The sequence below is a fragment of the Aythya marila genome (genome assembly GCF_965140915.1).
Source record: "Aythya marila genome assembly, chromosome: 2".
NCBI classification, from domain to species: domain Eukaryota; kingdom Metazoa; phylum Chordata; class Aves; order Anseriformes; family Anatidae; genus Aythya; species Aythya marila.
Window position 1 is genome coordinate 36,090,253 of NC_139043.1, and position 22,335 is coordinate 36,112,587.

A 22,335-nucleotide genomic window follows, 5' to 3' on the forward strand; every position below is an offset into this window, starting at 1 on the left:
TTGGTTTTGAAGAAAACACAGATCACTTTTTTCATACATTGCTTTTTATTTCCTTTTTTTACTCAGTGGATGTAATACGTTAATACCACCAACAAAGAGAAGATGGAAGAGTGTTCAACACTTAGCTATTCTGTAATCTGTGTGAGAAAAATTACCTATGATTTTGGCCCTCTCAAAGCCTAAAGCTTTTCTGTTTTACTTTTAGAGGTTCTTCTTCCTGATGCCTCAGTACATCTACTGTTCTCTGAAAGCCACACAGAAAAAACGCTAGCTGATGTGGGGATAAACAACACAGTATATGCTTACCTGTAGGAGTACTACTACGAAACGAAGAGGAAGGAGTGATTGGAGGGGTAACTGGAGGAGTAAGGCTTCCACTGCTGTGGCGAGGTGGAGTAGATACATTCCCACGGGATACTGTGCTTGACAAAGTCAAAGAGAGTTTTGGCTGAATCTTTTTCTTCAAAGATTCCTGCTCACGTCGAGCTGCATCAGTCATAAATCTAGAACAAGGACAATCATGAGGATGAGAGGCTTGAAACACTATCAGCACACAAGCTATAGGTAAAGAAAAAAATAAGTATATTTTGCTTTCTGTAGCAAAATGGAGCTTCATATTCAGCCACGACAAGTTCCTCCAGAATACAGAGAGATTTCAAGAATACAAACCTCTCTTATCAACTTTATTCACATAGAGTTCAAGATCTGGGGCATTTGTTTCTGATTTTGATATAATTTACATTAGACATTCGCATCGTGCACAAGCTTTTTGAATCTCCAACCAAAGATCAGTCTTGCACATATCACACTAACTACACTTAATCCTTCCATTAAAAAGTAGCTGAGTAGCTCTAGTGGAGACAAATGTTAGGGGCAAACATACTGAGTAAGAATGTCAAAATGGTATTAGGAATTACATTGTGCACATCGTTTCCAGCTTTGGATAATCACATCTTTTTTTCTTAAGAGTTTTAGACAGTGTTGCCTGATATAAAACATGTCCAATTAAACTGTAATTCCTCAAACAGGAGCTCCCATCTCCTGAAAACTGAATTAGACCTCTGTGCAGAGCTTTGGTACATGCTGCTGAATGCCTAATGCAACTCAAGGTTCATCTCAGTGGGGTGCTAAGAGGAAATTCCACCAGCACAATGCAAGGTGTATGCTAGTAGTACCCTAATTCCAGCAGTGCAACTTCACGCATGGGTTCTCTCACTTGGAACAAAAATAGTTTTTTTTTCACTTTTTATTCTGATTCCTTCCAAAAAAAATAACAGCTGGAAGGAAAATGCCACTTTTATTCTAAGTGAAAGTGCCTACACACAGTTACACCAGAACATCCGATGCTGACATTTCAAAGCATCACCACTGGCACCTGTGTTAAACCTCACTTGAAAGAACTGGGGATCCCCCAAATGACCTCTGCAACCAGAGATCATGCACCGAGGGTTCCTTTCTTTCACTTCCACTGCACAAGGAGCCATCCTGAAGGATTCCTAAAAAGAAAGCCTGGAGTAAATCACCTTTTCTATACAGTCCTCTGTACTTTGTGCTAAAGTATGAACTATGCCTCTCAGTAAATAATACAATACACAACAGTACGTGATACTGAATTATGCCTAAGTTACAACCAGACATTTGTCTGACTTCAGTTAGACGGAATAAGCCAGGTTTTAGTCAAGATACCAGGTTTAAACGACAAGCAACCTGGGCAAATGGTGAAGGCTGTATTCAGCTGAGAACTGGGCTCAGCCTGTGTGCTGCAGTCACCTTGGAGCCAGCTGTCACCCAGAAACTCGTATTTGCAATCCACTAAGGAAACAGATGACAAAAATTACCAGCAATTATTTGTATTGGACTAAGGAAAGGCAACCTGGCTTTCTTTCAATAGTCACACTCTTCTCAGAGGAGCCTAAGAGAATGAGGCAGACCCAGGGATGGAAACAGCAGCAGAGTACACATCCGCAGAGGAAATAATGAAGATGCTGAGTTGCTGTACTGGGCGTAGGTGGCACGGTTTTGGTGGCAGGGCGAGGTGCTGGGGACCTCTGTGAGAAGAGCTTGGAGGCCACCCTGTGCTGGACACGGCCCATTCCAGCCAGCCCCAGCGCTGACCCACTGCAAAACACAGCTGAGCCCAGCAGCAAAGGTGGCGGCACCTCTGTGAAAGCACATTTAAGAAGAGGTAGGAAATGCTGGAGGGAGAGAGAGAGGAGGAAACTGAGGGAATGAGAGAAAAAAAAGGTCAGAGGAGTGGGAGATGGGGTGCTCCTGGGTGGAGAGCAAGCACAGCCCCGAAGCGACTGCAGCCTGTGGACAACCAACATCAGGAAAATGGTGTGGAACAAGGAGCAGCAGAGAAAATCCATTACATCCTGACCCCAGCTCCACTTGTTCCCTCACTGAAGGGAGTGAGTGTGACCATCAGTGGTAACAGCGTGGCAGAAGAGGTGTCTGAGTGAAGCAGTGCCCTGGGGACCAGAAAGGCAGGCACGAGAGGGGAGTGATGTGAAGTGAGCCTGCAAAAAGTGGCTCCCTCCCCAAATGTTTTAGTGCTTGGCTTTTGCTTCTTAATAACCAATACCTGAATCAAGAGTTAAATATTTCTGCTAGTTGGCAATAAATTAAGTTTAATTCCCCAAAGTGACTCTGTTTTGCTTGTGACGGCGCTTGGTAAATCATCTCCCTCTCTTCATTTCAAGCCAGGCATTTTCCCTCTCCTATTCCTCCTGTTTTCTCCCCATCCTGCTGGGGCTGGGGGTCAGGCAGGGGCTCAGTGAGCAAGCATCTCTGCGGGTGCTTGGTGGCTAGCAGGGGCTAACCCAGCCCTCCACCAAATTCTTGGCACTCTACCTGCTGTGTGACTTGACACACCTCATCGTGAGAGAAGACATGGAAGCAAGCCCTGATCTACATCTTGAATCCAACATAGGACAGGGAGATCTAGTTGGGCTCCATGGAAACCCTGCATTTTGCGACTGCTTGCAGCCCCCGGGCTGTTGAGTGGAAGCTGTGTAGACTCTGCTGGCCATCAGTCCAGACCTGATAGCATTTATGGAGAGGTCACTAAGAGAAAATAGCTCCTGGGGAAGGAACTGTAAAGGGTGCACAGGGAAAGGGAGGGGAGGAAGGAAGAAATCGGGCTTTTAGGTACGTGCGCCAAATATGAAAGAAAAAATTGGCCCGGATCTCCAAAAATTGCTCTTTTGAAAAAGAAATTTAGGTACTTTAACACAGCCTCAAAACACTAGGGCATAAAAATTTAACTACCCGTAGAGCAATAAAGCTGTATCCTGTCCAACCATGCCATGAAGGCATTAATAAGTGGATCTTTGCCATGATAGCATCATGCACACAAACTGCAGACTTTAATAAACAGGTATATGACATGACGGCTTATCTTCTTTCAAACAGGGACAATGCATCATGTCAAACCCAGATATGGCAGTTTTATGAAGTTAATATTTAAAAAGCAGATATCCATAGTAACGGCTCAGTTTTATATTTTTCTTCTCTCAACAAGGGTGCAGATATTGGCAAAACAGTCCCCAAAGAGAACTCTACATTTCATTAAAGAAAAAAAAAAAAAGGATCTCAATAAAACGGCCATTCAGTACACATTTGCTTTTCCTCTAACCAGGAAACATCTAATTCACTATTTTTGGAATTTGTAGCACGATTTGTGCTTGCTTCTGGATGGGAAGCCTTATTCCTCATGAAAACGTTATGGCAACATTATAAATCCTTGAAAACTTGGATGATAACCTCAAGTGTGAGATGTTAAAAGCACCGGCATGAACGCCGTTATTTAATAAACTCAGCCACAAATAACAATGTTAAAATAATATTGAGGTATAACCAGTCTGGTTGAGGTCCATAAAAACCAGGAAAATTTGAAGTTATAGCTGAGACTTCTCCCTGTCCTCTTAACTCACTCCCCTTCGGGCTGAGCAGGCTGGGTATGTTCCAGAAGGTCGTTTGTTGTCTACACTGTGAACGTGGGAGAAACGGAGGGCAGAGTCTGCTGAGAAGGTCAGTTCCTGATACGTGAAGTACGAAATTAACTTCTTCAGATCCAAATCGTCCCTTACGCGTGTTTGCTGAAGCACTGACAGTGCTCACCTTTTGAAAAGAAAGCTTGTCTAAATGGATTAAAATATAACATTTTAATTGAAACACAATATTATACTCATGCTTAATGATGGTGGTGTTCTTCAAAGCCTATAATATAAGCATTTTAATGATGGGTATTGGATGACATTTCCGACTAAACCTTTAATTTTCATGTTGAAGGTACATTACGGTTGCAGCATCAAGTGCACGGAAATGAAACATATTGGATTTAAGGTTGAATATTGGTCTCTAAATTACACAACTGCATAAAATTTTCCCTGCCTCATTTAAATGCACCAAGATGTATGGGACACAGACAATGAACTGTAACTAAAAAGGGCTGCCATAAGACCACTTAGGTCATATCTCACCTCCTTGCTTAATAGTCCCTCTCGCTATCTTTTTGCTGAGCAAGTCTCCCTCTGCTCTTCTCAAGCCTTATTCCCAGCTCCATAACCTTGCCCTCCAAATCTTATAGCCGTGTTCCCTATTGCAGAGGATTGTGTTTGCACCTCATAATTCTCTCTCTCTCTCTCCAAGTGCAACATACCACATAGGTGCAGCGGAACGGGGAGAATAATCATTCAGTTCCCTGCCACTCACTGATCCTGTTTTGACAAGTAATTTTTTTTTTTTTTGTGTGCTTCCTTGAAGATGGTTCACAACATTTGGAAGAAGCCTATTCCTTAGAAAGAAACCTCTTCTAGCCCGTTTTTTCTTTCCTCTCCCTTTCACCTTCCTAGTAATTCAAATCCCTGCTCCAAAACACGTAGGTGCAATGATTTCCGAACCAAGTGCTTGCAGCAAACTTTAATAAACATGAGCAAAATATAGTATTTCCCCCTCCTCTCATTCCCTGGAATGGTTCAAGTATTTTTATTGAAACTTTCCCAACAAATTCTGCCTGAAGGAGACACCCAGCACGGAAAAATTCAGCCCAAACAGCTGAATGTTGGCAACATAATAAGCAACCGAAACAGCCTTATAATGGAAAGTATTGCACAACCTTCCATATAGGTGGCAATGCGATACAAACAGCACGAACTGTTGTTAACAACAATAACAAAAGTCACAAAAAAGCAGAGGTGACATCCAAATTAAAACACTTTTTAAAAATCAACCCTTTGCAATGTTTGTGAGTATTCCTCCCTCCCAGCCCCCATGCCAAAACCAGCTTCGCAATCAAGAGGGAGCAGAAGCAGAAGCCTGCTCCCAGAAATCTCTGCTAAATATACTCGCACGGACTGCTTCAGGATCATGCCCCCGTGTGACTCACACCGTGACGCCAGGGTTAGTTTATCATAAACCTCTTCCTGCGCTCAATTCTGAGATAGCTGAAGCGTTCTGCACTCATACACCCGAACCGAGGGCAAGGGCAGTCATAAAAATAGGCTGCCCTGCAGAATCTATCTTCTTACTGATGGTCAGTAGGGTAGGAGGTGCTCTTTCCTCCTCCTTCTCACTGTTGCAGCTTGTTGATGTGGGAAGCTAGCCCTCTTTGGCCAGATCTACATCCACAGACATTCATATGGACAGTGAGAATGGTGCATTACAGCTACTTTGTGCAACTGAATATTGATTTTCTAGCCTTGGTTTCTTCATGATCTAGACTCTAAAACATACCAACAGTCAAGATGACACAATCACAAGTCTATCATCCTCCAACTCCTGCACACCCACACAAGAGAGGGGAGAGGGAATATGCTGAGCTTGCAGAACAAACAGTTTATATGGCAGAGATGCTCATGCCTAGGACTGCTCCGTAACATTGTGTGATTGCACCCAAGCTTAAAATAATATTAATAATAATAACAGCACTACTTGACAGTAATAGATATACACCTTGTCCTGTGCCTCACCAATGACATGTTGTACTAGACCATAATAGTAAAAGGGAGTAGAACAGAATTAGTTCTGACCCTTCTTCTCATTATCACACAGATCATTATGGAAAAACGCTGATACTGATGTTCAGCTCAGCTTCATGTTTGCCTAATTTTGTTAGCCTGCACTGGGAAAAGCTCCTCACCTTTCCCAGAACACGAGAAACCAAGCGGCTGTGCTTCCACCACTCTTATTTCAGCAGGCTGCTCCCTAACCCAACAGTTGGTCAACTTCAAGATTGATTGGAAAGAGGAAAAAAAAAACAACACAAGGTGCTTCATAGCAGATTTGTGCTGTCTTCTGGTGGTATTATATTTAGGTTAGAAATGGTGAAATTTGCTTGTCAGATGGGCCACACACTAGCTTAACTACATACTGAAGGCCACATACTGATTCTCCTGCTAGGCTTTACACCTACCAAAGTGCTCGTTATGTATTTGATTTTCCCCTCAATCTTTTTCCACTTTTGTCCCCAGATGTGCGTGCAGTTCTTTGTCACTGCTGTATGAGGAGAAAGGAGGAGGTGGGGATGCTAAGTTTAGCTCCTAGCATTCCTCCTATTAGTAGTGTTTAGGAATTTAAAAAATGCTAGGTGTGAAGCCCCTCTAGTAGTACAGTATGTTAAAACTTCAGGAGACCTCTACGTTGAGGAGGGGGTTAGGAGGGTCCATTTCTCATGGTGGGACCCTATTTCAGGAGGGTGGGGCTCTGCAAACCCTTGAACTTCTTAGTCAGGAACTGTCTCTCCCCCACACCCTTTGCTGCCCCTACAAAGCAGCAAGGTTTGGTTCAGCTAACACCGGGAAAAGGAGTCAATTGTTAAGTTGAACTGTTATCGGGTTAAGTAGAGATCTGATGAAACCTACACTGCTGGAGCTCGGCAGTAGGCTGCCTTGTCTCCTGGGAAGGATGGAAGGCTTTTCTCAGCTGAACTTCACAAAACTGGGCCGAAGCAAAGACAATCCATGTCCTCAGTAATGCCTTGCACACTATTTACGTGATAATGAGGAAAGAAATAGATAAGCAAGTTTCATACCATTACTCAAATTATTTGAGGAATCTCCTGAGCACTTTCACATACCTTTCTTTGTAGTCTGGGAGAAACAGAAATATCCTGCAAAAACACTCTGGAAAAAAAAACCACGTTGCTTCACAGAAGCTATCAACCATTTTTTCCTTTAGAGATCTTCCATTACAGTCTTAGCAAAACCCTAAAAAGAAGTGTCAGTGTGACAAAGCCCAATAAAGACGCGTGCATAATCACACACATTCCTCCGCCAGTATCCGCGCATGCTAAAATGTGTGATTTATACGAAACTCCCTCTACCTTTTTTTCTGATTTCACAAAAACATCCAAAAATGGGGAAGAAAAAACACAAAATAATAATTCTCAATTATTTCCTAAAACCTGTATTTCATAACAGACCCTAAGCAGACCGAACAACTCGTTAAAGGGCTTTTCTAAGTTTCAGGAAAAGAATTCTTCCAGCCCAAGATGCAGTATAGAAACACAAGGCATCTGTGTTGGGCTTCAGCATGGCACATTCACGAGATCAGGTCTTACAAAGGAATTCAGTGTTCATTCTCCATGCAAGTCTTACCAAGACTGATCTGTTAAAAGCCTTCCCTATGTCCTAAATAAGGAGTATTTCTGACAAACTGATGACTATCTTAGATAGACAGGCCAAAATCAGATTTCTTTTTATTATTAGTCCTAGGAATAATTTAGTGCTGGTACAAGTCTTTCATTTCCATTATTCAGACTATTTTCTCACGATGTTAATATTATTATCACCACAAAACCAGATATAATGGAATACAAAAACATTTTTCTGAATACATGCACCTTCAGCAGTTGTATTACAGGTTATGAGGATGCCCACGTAACAAAAAAAAAAAAAAAGGTGAAAAAACAGACTTTGCATTGCATTTTTGCTGCAGCACTGATAAGACTAGGACACAACATGCAGTCTTGTTCACATTGCTGTCACTACACTCAGGGTGCAACCTGGGGAAATCTGTTCAATATGAGCAAGAGTTCACTGCATTTAATTTAATTGTCTGCTCGTCACACACATTCTTAAAATATACAATAAAATACCCACCAAGTACATGTTTTGTGCTTCCAGCATGGAAAATTGATTCAAAAGATTGAGTAATTTCACATTTAAACATATGTAAGTAGAGCTAATGGACGGTGACATGCCAAATAATCTATTATCACTCCAAATGAATGAAAATAAAGCAGCAATTACTTAATCATCCCAAACCATATACTTCCCCAGAGTAAAATGTGTGTTTATTTGCTGTTGGTCAATACAAGCAGGGTTAAAAGTACAGAAAAGGAATTTAGTCTCTCTCTCTTTCATGAATAAACAGACAAACTTCAGTGTGAATTACACGTCATATTTAGGTTAATGTAAATAATTAACACTGGACATAAGCCCTACCTTCCCATTTTTCTACATTAATATTTTTTGTTTTGGTTATTTTTTTTTCTGCCTTTTTTTCCCTCCATTCTTTTTGTAAGACACTTATATTTACTGTACTGTATCAACTTTTCACAGGGCAACAAAGTAATTAAATTAATTAAAAAAATAATAACACAAAATCAGTGTTGTACATTTCCCCACCATAAAAGCAGCTGTTTACTTAGAAATGTTTTGTTCTGAACCTTCCAAAAAAGGATATTGTTTATTTATAGCAAAAATGGTATTTTGACCTTTTCTTCCTTCAATTTGTGTAGGTCATGCAGAAAATGCAAAATCCAGGACTATGTCCGATTTATTTATTTATAATTACATTGACATAAAAATTCTGCCCTGCACAGAAAACATTAGAACAATAATGTAACCAGAGAAGATGAAGTCTTTTTTCAGATATTTCATTCATAATGAAAATTCATTACTTGTGCTGTGGACTGACGATGGGGACTAGAAGAAGACAAGAGCCCACAAGGGTTTTCTGTTTTTGTTAAAATAACAAATAATATTTCTATGCTTAAAAAAAAACACACAACAGCAACAAAAAACAACAGAGGTCACGGAAATCAACTTAAGAAAGCTTCCCAAACATTAGAAACATATTTCTATCTCTTTGTTTCTCTGCCACTCTTTTTCCACTCTATTTTGATGTGAAAGAGCAAGTTACAGAAAGGAGCTATAACTTATCTGCAACTTCAGATTTCTGTAATTTCCATAGCGCAAGATGCAGGAAGGCAACCACCATTTGTCATGATAGTGTCACCTCTTTCACAAATAAAGAGTTTACAAAGTTGTGATAACCCTCTCAAGCATATCCTATCAGCATGATACTATGCTGTGCTCTACCTCTAGGTTGAGTTATTAGTTATCAAACTAATTCCAGAATTTTGCTGTTGGCAAAAAAGAAGCATTTGCATGGCGTGACACACTTGCAGGGTTTCTCACATTTGGGCTAGGTTTCCAAACACTGCAGCAAACCCTTGCCTTTAGCGTAATGTAGCAGTTGTCATTTCATAAAACATCCTCCCTGCATTTACTGACTGCCTCGTTAGGGCACTCCGTCAGCCGTGGCTTTGCTTATGGTCATTAATGAACAAACCAGTCATCGCCCGCTTCTAACAACAGACATGGATTAGTGCTTAATTAATTGTTAAATATAACTTCACAAATCCTTACATTTCAGTTTATATCCTAGCTAATACACAAGAATAATCTAATGTTATAGCCATAAAATATTACAAAACCCCAAATTAAAATTTTAATTGACATCAGTAATGTGAAATACAAAGTTTTACTAGTAAGAGTTTTTCCAACAAGACATATATTAAAGTATTTTTAAAATACGGCTTTAAAAATCCATGCTGTCACTTTTTAAATTTGCATCACATATGCAAAATGAACAAATTCATTTTCTTGGCAGGAAGTTACTATACTGACTAAAGATGATCTCACATGAAAGACTACTGATGGTATCTTTTCAGTAATACTCTAACTTAACATATCACTTATCCAATTTAAATATTTTAAAGACTGTTATTCTGTTATTTTTATTTTTATTTTTTTACTTGTTAGGCTAATCTGTGCTTTAACATGAACTAAATGCAAAATTCTTGAAGGCAGAATAAAAATGTAACATTTATGTTAATGGGAAGGAAGTACAGGGGAATGATTTATTTATTTTTTTTTTCATTTGTATAAATTCTAATCTTTAATGCCCAGTCTCTTTGAAGACGGTGAAATTAGGCTGCTCATAGAATAAAAAATAATGAGTCTGTATCTCCTGAGTTTGACTCAAATCTGAAAATAGTTCTTATGTGAGACTTAAGTAGTGTACCAGCCCTGCTCTGGCTCACTGCACAGGCTCGAGTACTGTCAAATTGCCTAGTTCCAGTAGGACATTTTACTTTCAGATGTGCTTAACCTAGAATACCATATTTTTTTCCATTACTGGTCCACCCTCTTTCCTTCTTGAAGAGTTTATTGTAACTATTTATGTAAAAACAAGTTCTTGCAGTCAGCCCTACAGAGAAATAGATCTGTGTATTCGTGACATCCACTTTTACTGTTGGACTTTATTGATGCCTCCAGGACTTTTAACTTTAAGAAGCAGGGAGCTGAAATGTCAAGTATTTTATTCCTGTAATGTTCCATTTATGTCACGGTATTTTTGTGTCATTTCATACCAAGTTCTTCTGAGAATTCAAGTCAACACCCAAAGACAGATTCATCAAGGAAGAAGTCAAAAATAGATCCTACCACAAATCACTGCTTATTAGCTATAAGGATGTCTAATATCATCTGCATAAATAAGCCAGTCTTCAATAATTTATACAGTATTAGTCGAATGCACTAACCAACACATTTTCTGGTCTTGCAGAAATGCATCACATACTGCCTATAGTGGCTCCATCAGTAGCATCTCTACAGTAAGAAATCCAAGATACTCGTTCACTGAAATATGACAAAATGAAGCTCTGGTAATAATAATCTGCATAATAAAAAAACTCTTAAGACCTATAGTTGCTGATTGTCTTTTAAATACAAAGACCCCTAAAATTTCTTACAATGCAGTCACCGTTTAATTTTATTTTTAAACAAAATACTGCATCTATCTGGGAGGACACTGATACAAAATAGAATTCTCCCATTAAGAAGGATCATTCAGCTCAAAAGATGCTGTTCCAAGCTTAAAACCTAAGTGAAGATTTAGATGGAAAAACATTTTTAAAAACTGATTTATAAATCTGTATTCAGAAGACTGGGTGGGGTGAAGCTTATAATGGAAAATTGCAGCAATCTTAACATTAGGAATGTGAAATGTCTGGTCTTAATAAACCAAATTTTCAGGCATCGTGAGTTGTTTGGAAGGACGATAGCAACTTGCTAACAACTCACCCTTGCTGAAATGGCAAACTGAACAGTCCCAGTGTTCCAGACTCTGCAGCAATTAGTCACACATCTGTAAAATAGCTGATGTCAAAGATTCCTCCTAAAAGAAACTTCAAGGTGAAGGTAGACAAGGGAAAGCAGAGTAGGAAGAAGATAACCATCATTCATGGGTTTTGCTCTTTCATGCAAAAAGAATGAACTCTCATTTCTGTAATTACATGCTATTTTTAAAATATACCTTTCTACACTTCAAGCTGATTTGCCTGGAGGATCGAATGACTGACAAAGTTAACAGTTCATTATGTAATCACTGTATTAGGAAGGAAAAAAAAAAAAAAAAAAGTACCTAAGAATCAAGAATAACTGCCGAGGTCCCCTTATTCAGCTGTGAGGTACAAAAGGAGATTTGCATTTTGAAACTTTGGTGTCCCATTTGTCCCATTAAGTCTCGGGGTGTGCTATCGCACCAGAACCAGGCACGTACACGAAAGCAGTAAACTCCCTGGTTTCGCCCGGTCTGACAGAAACCATTTCCATCGCTTCCCTCCCACCTCCAGCTCGCAGCGAGCTGCTGAAAGCAGCGAGACCCTGCGAGGATGCGGAAGAAAGGCCTGACATCTGAACAAGGCACAAGGCGCTGCCTCTCAGGCAGACAGCAGGGAAGTTCCTTCAGCCCTGTTTGATCTGCTTCGCTGGCGTGGCTGCAGAAAGCCGGGTTTTCATTAGGTAAGGGGGAAAAAAAAAAACAAAAACACAACAACGTTGAGATGCTGCCCGCTAAGCGAGGTTACAAATGCACCGTAACACAAAGAGCAAAGAGAAAATATATGGTGTAATACAGAAAGGCCTAATAGTTGTCAGTGGAAAAAAAGTATAAATGACTATTTTAATTAATTTCCTAATGTAAAACACAGCTGTAGTAATGTTGGCAAATATCACCTGCCTGTTTTAAGTTTGTTAAATGAAATCATGCTCTTTAATTGGGTCTTAATGTACAAAAGTATGTTTTATTTACTTTTTATTACAATATCAGCATTTTAACTTTCAGTTTGCTTGTGCAAAAGCTTTATAAATTACTTGAATCACTTAAATCCGAATACTATAATCTGCAGTTACAATGTACCAGTTTGAGTTTCAACAATTAAATGCCTTTTTTGTGGACTCCCGCTGCTATGTGAACTAGCTGTAGGCTATTAAAATAATGAGTCCGGACTGAGTCATCTGATCTCGGGCTCGGTGCAAAGCCTGAGGAAAAGGACTTAGCCCACAATTCCTACTCTGTTTACCAGACTGCGACCAGACCGCTGGCAGCCGCGCCGCCGCTCCCTCCCCCTCACGCCGCCCCAAAGGCGGTCTCACAGAGCCCTCTGCAGGCCGCCCCGGCCCCAAGCCACAGGCCCACCTGCTAAGGGACGGGCCCCAAAGAGCCCAGAGCACCCCAAGATGCAGGGCTGGCACCGACCAGGCTGCCCCTGCCGAGCTGGGGTGGCTGGGGAGCTGTGGGGAGGATTTTGGAGGTGCTCCGCACAGCGCCTGCCTGATGCCAGGGGGTGGGAGGGAAGGGGGCTGGTGGCCCCAGCCATGTGGTGGTGTTCTCCATGACCTCCTTCATGTTGTACATCGGTTCAGAAACATCACCAGCAGCACCAATTTGCGACAGGAACGGTGAAACTGCCAACCCTGTCACGCACTGACACGCAATTTCCCCACCACACCGTGCGTCTGCCTCCAAAATCCCCACAGCACGTGCACATTACTACGTTGCCTAAAGCACTGTCTGCCTACCTTGGCTCAAACGCCCAGCTGGTACCCAGGGGGTGCTGGTGTAATTTTCCTGTATTATTTTTAAGTTGGTTTGTGTGCCAAGAAGTGTACTTTATCCACTTCCTTGATCTTTGCAGTTTGTGCTTTACATAATCTTACAGCATCAAAGATAAAGGGAGAGCTTTCTCTAACTAATCTCCATAGCTCTTTCGGGAGATTTACCATCATCATTTCCACTTACTACTCTTCTGGAAAAGAAAAGAGCTCTACAGATAGGGTTGTTCCTTTACACCCCCGTTAGGTTTACACGTATTACCAATCCATACCTGCATTTCTGGCTCTCCAGGTGACACATGTGCCCTATGCGTCATTCCACCACTCCTCCTCACATAGGGTCCTTTTAATTCCTGCCCTCTCCAAACCACACTGCTGCTCTGGTTCGAGTCATCAGCCCTCATTAAAAATTGATTTCCCCAATTTAGGTAGCACTGTATTTTCGGCTTCTTCATGTGTATTTATAAATACACACATACAAATACATACATGTATGCACATATACACTATTGCATGCATATTTAATAGATAGAAATGAAATATATGTACACTCACTATGCATCTATGTATATTCTTTTTGCATTTTAATAGCCTAGTGAAATCACTGCTTTCAAGTGCCAAAGTAATCAAATAAGGAAGTTAAAAAAAAAAAAAAAAAACAAACGCGGCCAAGATAAAACAGCTTGTGGGAGTGCTCTTACTCACAGTGTGCAGATAATGAGATTCAGCACACACAACAAAGTTACCAACCTGTATGACTCCAAGTCTGCCAGTGTTTCTCTAAGGTAAGTCCTGATGAAAGAATCAATGTGGAGAGGAGAACCATGGCAGTTATATAAAGGAAAATGATCTAACCCCTATAGTTGCACATATATATATTTATTTTTAAACTTGGTTTAAACTCTAGAGACAATTTGAAACACTAGAGACAACACAGTGAAAACATCTGAAAAGTTCACAAACCAGAAAGTAAGCAAAGAGAAACTTTGCTATTAGTCAACTTTTGAACCATAGTAACTTGTGATCAGGTCTGATGTGATTTTTGAATTTCTGATGTTGTCTATTCTGAAACACATTACCAGACAAGCACAACACTTCCCTGCATCCATTTCTGCTTCCAGAAATACTGTCAAGCAGAGGGAACATGCCATGGCAAATTCAGAAACACCCTCAAACCACCACTACACCAGCACCACCAGTGTTCAGTCAGTGCTCAAGACACTATCCGACTGCAATTCCTATTTCATTGTGCCTACCTGCAAATAGCAGGCATAATAAAATGCCTCACATTCAAATTACTGCTCATCCTGCATAGATTCTAAAACCCACCAACAAGCTCTGTGTAAATATCAGCTGTGTTTAATAGCTGACCTGGCTGACTACAGGGACTTGAAACTTTCCTCTGGCCCTGTCAACTAGCACAGTGGTTCCACAGCGTATGCTTAGTGGTAACTTGATGGTCTACAAAATTATATTAACCAGTTGTTCATTAGAAACCAGAGGGCAAGATTTGGTGCATTATGGTCTGGGAAAAATATTGAGGGTTGGCTCTGGTCTGCTGAACTCCTACACTGGAGAATTGCTGTGCTGGTGGAAAGGCGCAGGTCCAGGCCTTGCTGCCACTTCTGCCCCAAGCATCACAGACACATCCATGAGGGCATTTCTCACTCACATGCTTGCTCCACATCAAGCCCAGGCCAAGTGGCCCTTCGGCCAGGGAGCAGCACGGGAGGGGCAGGCTGCCAGCATCAGCGACATCAAGGAGGTAGAGAGAGTTAAAAAGCAGACAATGAAATAACTTCTTGTTGCTTTCTTCTCACAACAGTTTCCACAAAATTTACTTTGCATATTATTAGGACACTACTGCCTTTGGAGAGGGAAGGACTCCCCCCCCCTAATGTTTTAGATACTCATTTTTTAAACTTAATTTTGTTACAGGCTAAAAACCTGTTAAGCCCTACACACACACACTCTGTCCACTTTCCAGTCTCATTTGCTGTATTCTTATTGCATAAACTACCCCAAAAATGCTAAGAAACAGATGAGCTGCATGAACTTTTAATTTCCTAAAACCTGTGTCAAGCACCAGAGCAGTCATTTTACAATTTACAATTTGCCCTTGGAAACAACCTATGGACTGCTGTCACTGCAAGCCAGTGCCAGCTGATTCTAAGGCTTTTTATTTACAGATGAACTACTACATAAATCTGCATGCTTTTAGGATGGTGCACCAACACAAAACACTTTTCATCTTGCAAATTGTTAAGCAAGAGCTTTTAATCCTCAAGCATAGTCCCTGGATTTAATCCAAGTCCTCAGGTGCTCCTAAGAGTAACTTCTTAAAATTTCTTTCAAATTTTATAAATTTATCAAGAATAATAATAATGATGATGATGATATAAAATTTACAGGCTGTTCTATTCATAAGCTTTAAAGCAAACCTCAGATCACAGTTCAGAATGACTAAAAGATAATTACAATCCATCTTTCCCAAGTAGAGAGGGACAAAGAAACTTTGTTGCTTTGAACATTTCAAAGGTGGCAAAAGGAATTTTGTTTAACACCTACAAATGCAAAGGTTGTGTGATGAAGCGTCTTCCCATAATCATTAGCTTTTTCCTTCCATGCTAACATCCTTTTTTTTTTTTTTTTTTTTTTTTTACTGTCCAAGCCAATTTTATGAACAGTTTTCATTCACAGAAACCAATTTCTACTTGAATTGCCACTTCTTTATAAGAAACTCACAGCATGACTAAACAATATAGGAACAGTGCGTTTTCCAACGAATTTTATTCAAGAATTTTTAAAGCCACTGGGATTTTCTAGATTGCTTGGATATGCTTACCCCTTGACGCAAATCCCTTTCTATAAAGGGAAGAGCTCTGAAACTGCCTTTGTAGTATTTTCCTACATAAGTTGTGAAGTGAATGCTCACTTATAATCAATTATAATAGTTAAATTCCTCACTATCTCATAATAAATAGTATCTATTGTGCTACATAATTGAGAGGAACAAACAAAATCCTCTATGCAGGGTTCACACCCCTCCCCACAAAAAGTCTCATAAAGGTCTGAATTTTTAAAAAACAAAATGTAAATTTAAGAAAGATATGAATTTTAATGACAACGATGAAAATGAGAGTAATAAAATATACTAATTTAAATGTTAAAAGCATCTTAAATTGATTTTGGTATTGTCCAAAAGCACTGGATGTCCCATGCAACCTAAGAGGTTCGGTTCAGGGAATTTTTCAATAGCTGCAGAATAATTATTGCAAAGCTTAACTTAATCCCACTTTGATAACTCTAAATGATATTTTCAGATGAAATACTACATTGGAATGGAGTTGGAACACACTGCTCAACTGGAAAATTCTTTACGCTAGGAGAGTCAGAAGACTTAAGTAGATGCAGTATTTTTACTTGCTTTTGCTGGAAATTGTTGTAAAGCATTGTAGTTCACCAACTACAGTAAAAATGAGAAGTAAAAATTGAGAAATACGTATTTGCAGTAAAAACTGTGACACTTAGCACTGAACTTCACCAGCAGCGTCCCCCCCAAAGGTAGCTTCTTCCCTCTTCAGCAATAATAAACTTGACAGCGATGCAGGCTGGCCTATTTTCAGTGGCAACATAGCAGCAACATGCTGGAGCAGCTCAGCACCATTTTTATCCTCATCTCCCACTGACATCGGAGTAATTGAAAACACTTGCCCGAGGTGCTCAGCAACTCGCAGAATCTAACACAAACACAAGCGAGCCTCAGCGCTGCTAGAGGCCTTCATGCAGAGGAGCAAAACCATCGGGGTCACCGCAGCGCTTGACTGGGAGCCAAGGTAAGTAGAATAAAATGGGAGTGCTACCATAAAAGGGCTCAGTACCATGGGTGTTAACATTCTTGTCAGCAGCAATTCAAAACAGCAGGGACAAACTTTGCAGGACAAGACGCCGCGAAGGTGGATTGAAATGAGCAGAACTGGGCTGAGGAAGAGTGGAGAGGAAAGTCAGGAGTGGTGCAGCTGGGTGCACCGCCGGCAACAGCCCCACAGTGACAGGAATGGAGAAGGGTTAAAGCTCAGCAATAATAAACAAATAGGAAAAATGAGACTCTCATTCCAAACTACTGGCCTCGTGTAAGTGTCCTGAAATCTCAAGGTAAGGCACTGCCCAGCTCTCCAGCTAAGGACGGCACTGGCTGTATCCGCATGCAGTGAGCTCAGCGAGGAAACTCTTCCAGACCAACACCCTCAGCTCTCCCAGCTGGAGGGGAGCATCGCCCTCGCTTGGTCTGCTCTGACAGCGCACAACTGGAGAAGCACTTTAGCACACCACATGCCTCGGCGTACCAGACTGCCAAGAGAACAGGAGCTGAGTAAGAGCTGGCATGGTTTATGGGATTAAAGTCCCAGCAATGCTTACAGACTGCTCCCCCATCCTCCCCAAAGCATTGCTGCTTAACTCTTATGGACCAAAGAGCAGTTTCAACAACACCGATGCTTTCCTCGTGCAGAATATGGGAGAGGACAGGTGATGAGGATTAAGAGAAAATAAAATTTGCATGTCTTCAGCATAGCTGAGGAAAACCACACCGCAGTGTCATGATTTAATGGCAGAAACATGAACAGGAAAAGCATAAAATTCAAAGCAAACTCTGAGGGAGCAGAAAAAGAACCAAAAACCCTGAACACCAACCCTCCCATCCACCAGCCCACACAACTGGTGTAGGAGTGGAGGAGGGAAGCTGCTCAGTGTAATATTGGCAGTGATGAACAGACGAGAGCTAATGGAAGAAACAGAGCTAGCAGTTCAATCACCGATGACATCAGGCTATCAAAAACAATCTGGTCACTATCACATTAAAAATCTATAAAGCAAACAAAACAAAAATAGAGATGAGAACAGAGAGCTTAAGACTCACTTTAGCAATGGACTAATGATTGTCATTATTAGTTCATAACACTCTGAAAAACAATGTATGCAAGCTAAAAATTATTACCCATATTAACCGATTTACTATCAAAAATGCTGCCTCTCTGCCAAGATCTGGTGCTAAACCAGATAGAGATGCTCTGCTGATTTCCTTTCCAAGAGCTGATGCAGTGGTTGACTTGTCTTCCTAAGCCTTTGGCTATCCCAGCAAGCTAGAAATTGGAAAGTAATTCTTCATAGTTTTTAGCCACTAAAGAAAGAGCCTTCACCAGAGCACGCAAGCACCACAACATTTTAGAGGCAGCATTTTAAATAACTCTTAATTTTTCAAAGAATAACTTTGTAATTCATTCACTGGGCATTATAAACATACATAAAGGTCCATACATTTAAATAAGCAAAGGGATAACATGATCTAATGGATGGGAGCTGGAAACATTCTGACTTTGAATAAAAATAAAAATTTTAAAAAAATCTAATTAGTTGTGAGGAGAAAAAAGTTTGTCATTTGGCTTCAAACCATTATTGGATGCTTTTCTAAAACGTATGCTCTATTTCAAGGCACACTGTACAAAATTTGGTCTATACTCACTCATGCAGCAAACTTACTTCATGAAACTCCTTTGCGGAAGCAGAGAGAAAACTCCCTTGCTTGTGTCATGCCTCAGGTAAGACTAATAACCGTAAGGATCCCTCCTGTACTATCAAATGCTTTGTAAATCCTGATACACAATCTTAATCACAGCTCTTAATTGGGAATGTCTCTCTAGAGCCATTCAGGAAATGAGAGCAGGAAACAACCATTATGTGGCAGGAACCTCCGTAGATCAAACACAAACCAAGTTCATCTTTCCAAGTCCCTACCAACTCATCTCCATGCAATATGGATAAACCTACTAATCTACCGAGTCCACTGTACTTCAATTTGCCAGGGAAATTGCACAGAACAAGTAAGATAAGAAGGCCAAACTGAACCTCTGAAATCATTTTTTGCATACAGTACAAATAAGACAAGCAGCAAGTATCACTGCTGTTAGTGCCTACAGAGCGTTGGCTTCTAACCTGTGTGTTGCCTGAATATGAATATGACATTGAATATGAGGCTGCATGTAAAAAGGTGGCCACAAGTTTAACAACATAAATTTCCAAGAGCCCACATTTCCATGTGAGCACCCATCTGCTCTCAGATTCTTAGAAAAAAGTGCAATTATTCAGAGAAAATAAGGAAAGACCACACCACCAAGAGAAATCTGTAGTGCTGTCCTGGGAGAGCTGTGGTTGGGTTGCCTCATGTCAAAGCTCCTGCTGCACACTGACATGAATCTATTTCCTCCCCCATTCCCCGAACCATAACAAATATCTTCTGCCTTTCTGATGGTGAAGTAGGAAGGGACCAAAACTCATTTGCAAATTCAGGATTACTAAGAATGACACCTTCTTCTGGTAGTCACAATGTAAATACCCCAGAGCATGGATTTTCTACTTACACATTTAGGTTTGCTAGGGCCTATTGACAATACTGATACAACTTATACATATGCAAAATAAATGACCACATTTTTGCACTTTGGGCAAATTTTGGAGAGATTCCTCAAACACAAAAGACATGCAGTAAGAATTTTAACTCCAAAATGCAAAATTACAGACTAGAAAAGATGTGTAACATCAACACTGCAGTTCTCTTCCCATGACAGCTCTCTACTGTCATCATAAACTTAATTCCACAGGTAAACAAAAGAGATGTTTTGATGTACAAACCTAGCCTTTTAAAAATCAGGACCTGGTCTTGAAGGATTAGTTGTTTCTGTGTTGTTGTTTGCTTTTGTTTCTGAAACAAAAAATACCAAGAAAATCAGCAGGAAGAAAGAACCATAAAGATTTAATTCTTGACACGTCTCATTTATTTCCACTTTGGAATAAAGCACTTTCAAGTATTCTGGCTATTTTACCAGTGTTGTTCTTGGTTTTGCAATTCTTAGTCAAGGAAACGAACATCACTAAGAAACTAGTAACTACATGTGGGAATAAACAGCTGAATCAGAACGTACTTTTCCCATTCCTCTACCATCATCGTCCAGGAACTGACGAAAGAGCCCACAACTGGTTTCTCTGTTGGGATAATCATCACCTCTGGGTTCACAAGATACTATCTCAGTGTCATCTTTTCAAAACGAAAAAACATTAAATAATTAAAACCAGGACACGTAGGACTCTGATGAGAGAAGAAAAAAAAAAAAAAAAAAAGGATGAGAACTAGTTGGAAATTTTGGTATAAAGGTTAAGTCAAATTTGGGAAGTTCTGAGTTTTTCCTCACATATAGTAGTGGAACAGGGCCTTACAGCGTAGAGAGAAGCCAGCTCAGAGAAAGCAGCAGCTAACTTCATGTCCTCTGGAGGAAATCTCTCTCTACTGGTGTTTGAAACCAAGCTAGTTTCTATTTTATTTGCTTGCAGGAGTTACTGCAATGCAAGAAAGCATTCAAATCTCTCTTTCCTACCTGTTGCACCTAAGACTGGCTGCAGCTCAGCTGGGGCAACGCACTCCATCTGTCCTGTAGGCACAGAGTTGGAGAAGGGCAATCGCACCCTAAAATAAGCAACCCCAACCAACCTCTGGGATGACTTGCCCACTCTTTCAATCTTTGTTTTTCAGCAATAACCCATTCAGTTGAGTTTTTGAGTGTGGCTACTAGCCCCTACATACACCTATGGGCTTTTGTAATGCTTTTGTAAAGGCAAGCATTTTCCTCAAGTTTATTTATATAGTTCTAGGTTTCCTCCGGCTCTTCAGTACTTCTTATCTAGAAACCCATTACTGTTCACATGCTTCCGAAAGCCAAGATGACAAAGCCTACACCGAACAACTCATCACCTCCAATGACAACAAACACGCAGCCCATGTAACGAGCTCTTTCAGGAAATTGCTTGGCCTCCAAAGTCAGGACTTGCCTTGTACAAACAGATTCTGAAAAGTTATCTGTTTTAATGCAAGGTCATAATAGAATCTGAAAAGAATCATTTGCTCTCTTCCTAACGTTAATGGGATTATTTATATATTTAACAGTTAAATAGCATTTCTTCAGGTCTTTCCTAAGTTTAAGGCTATCTGTTTTCACTTAAGCAACAGTCTTCTGCCAAATTTTTTTGGTACATTTGCAACTGCTGAACAATGAAGTGAAAATGTAATTGCTAACGTGGCTTAAGTCTAGAATACACACACGATTAATAATATTTTATTTAGGTTTAGCCACATTTTACTCAACCTTTATAGAAATCTTGAATCATGGCATATTAATGATTTTTATTAGATTTCACAAGTTGTAGAAGGTGTCTTTTATCAAGCTAATTCCAGATTTATTGCTGACAATCTTTTGCAATTTACACTCTAATGAGAAATAAAACCTAATTGTAACAGGGGCTGCTCTTGCTACCTTTTAGCCTAATCCAATGCGGTGGATTTTATTTGGCCCTTAAGTATTGAGCTTCCCATCTAGAACTCCTCAGCTATTCACACGCAAAAGACCACACTAACAACGGATTTCGGTAAAGAATGCAAAGGGACCTCTTGTTCTGCTTTTGCCCTTTCAGGGCTTGATTATTCTCATATGTTATAAATTGCATCTGGAACTAGGCAGTGGTATACGCATTTTCAGGTCCCAAGTTCCCTCTCCACTTGCTCACGTGGTCCTCCACTTACCTAAAAGCATGGCAGGGCTCCCCCCACTGCCCAGGCAGCAGGGCTGGCTGAACTGAAGCCAATTAATATAAATAGATAAATAAAGGACGTATTTGTCTTTAAAGATTCCCATGCCTCTTCTAGGGAAACCGAGGAGAAGCCGCTCTACAGGACAAGTCACACATTCCTCAAGTAAACTCCCTGATCCAGTTCACATGGGAAAGCAACAAAGGAAAGGTAAGATCAGAGCCTCAGGCTGTCTCTGTTCTCCCCATTTTCATTTCTCAAGAGCTTGAAAACCATCTTACAACCGTGTATCGATCCTCCCCTCCAGCTCTCAAATAACTCTACACAGCCTTTGTGTAATTTCAGGGGAAATCTGAAAACCAGCAGACCTAACCAAGTTACTTTGCTAGTTTTACTGCTTCTTCATTTTTCAGTGTCTCTACTGCCAGCCAAGGCTTCATGATAACCGGCATTCTGCTTCACAAAAGAGATAGAAGCTTGCAAAAAGTCACTCAAGAAGAGCTGAAAACAGGGCAC

The 22,335-nt window shown here is 40.5% G+C and overlaps 1 protein-coding gene across 1 annotated transcript in view; it reads right to left on the reverse strand.

The window, feature by feature from the left end:
• The window catches only part of JAZF1 (JAZF zinc finger 1), a 184,890-nt gene that overhangs the window by 29,102 nt on the left and 133,453 nt on the right, over positions 1–22,335 (reverse strand). The window contains exon 3 of the mRNA XM_082752175.1: positions 307–503. Coding sequence (XP_082608301.1) covers positions 307–503 — 197 coding nt within the window. The remainder of the gene's footprint in view (positions 1–306; positions 504–22,335) is intronic.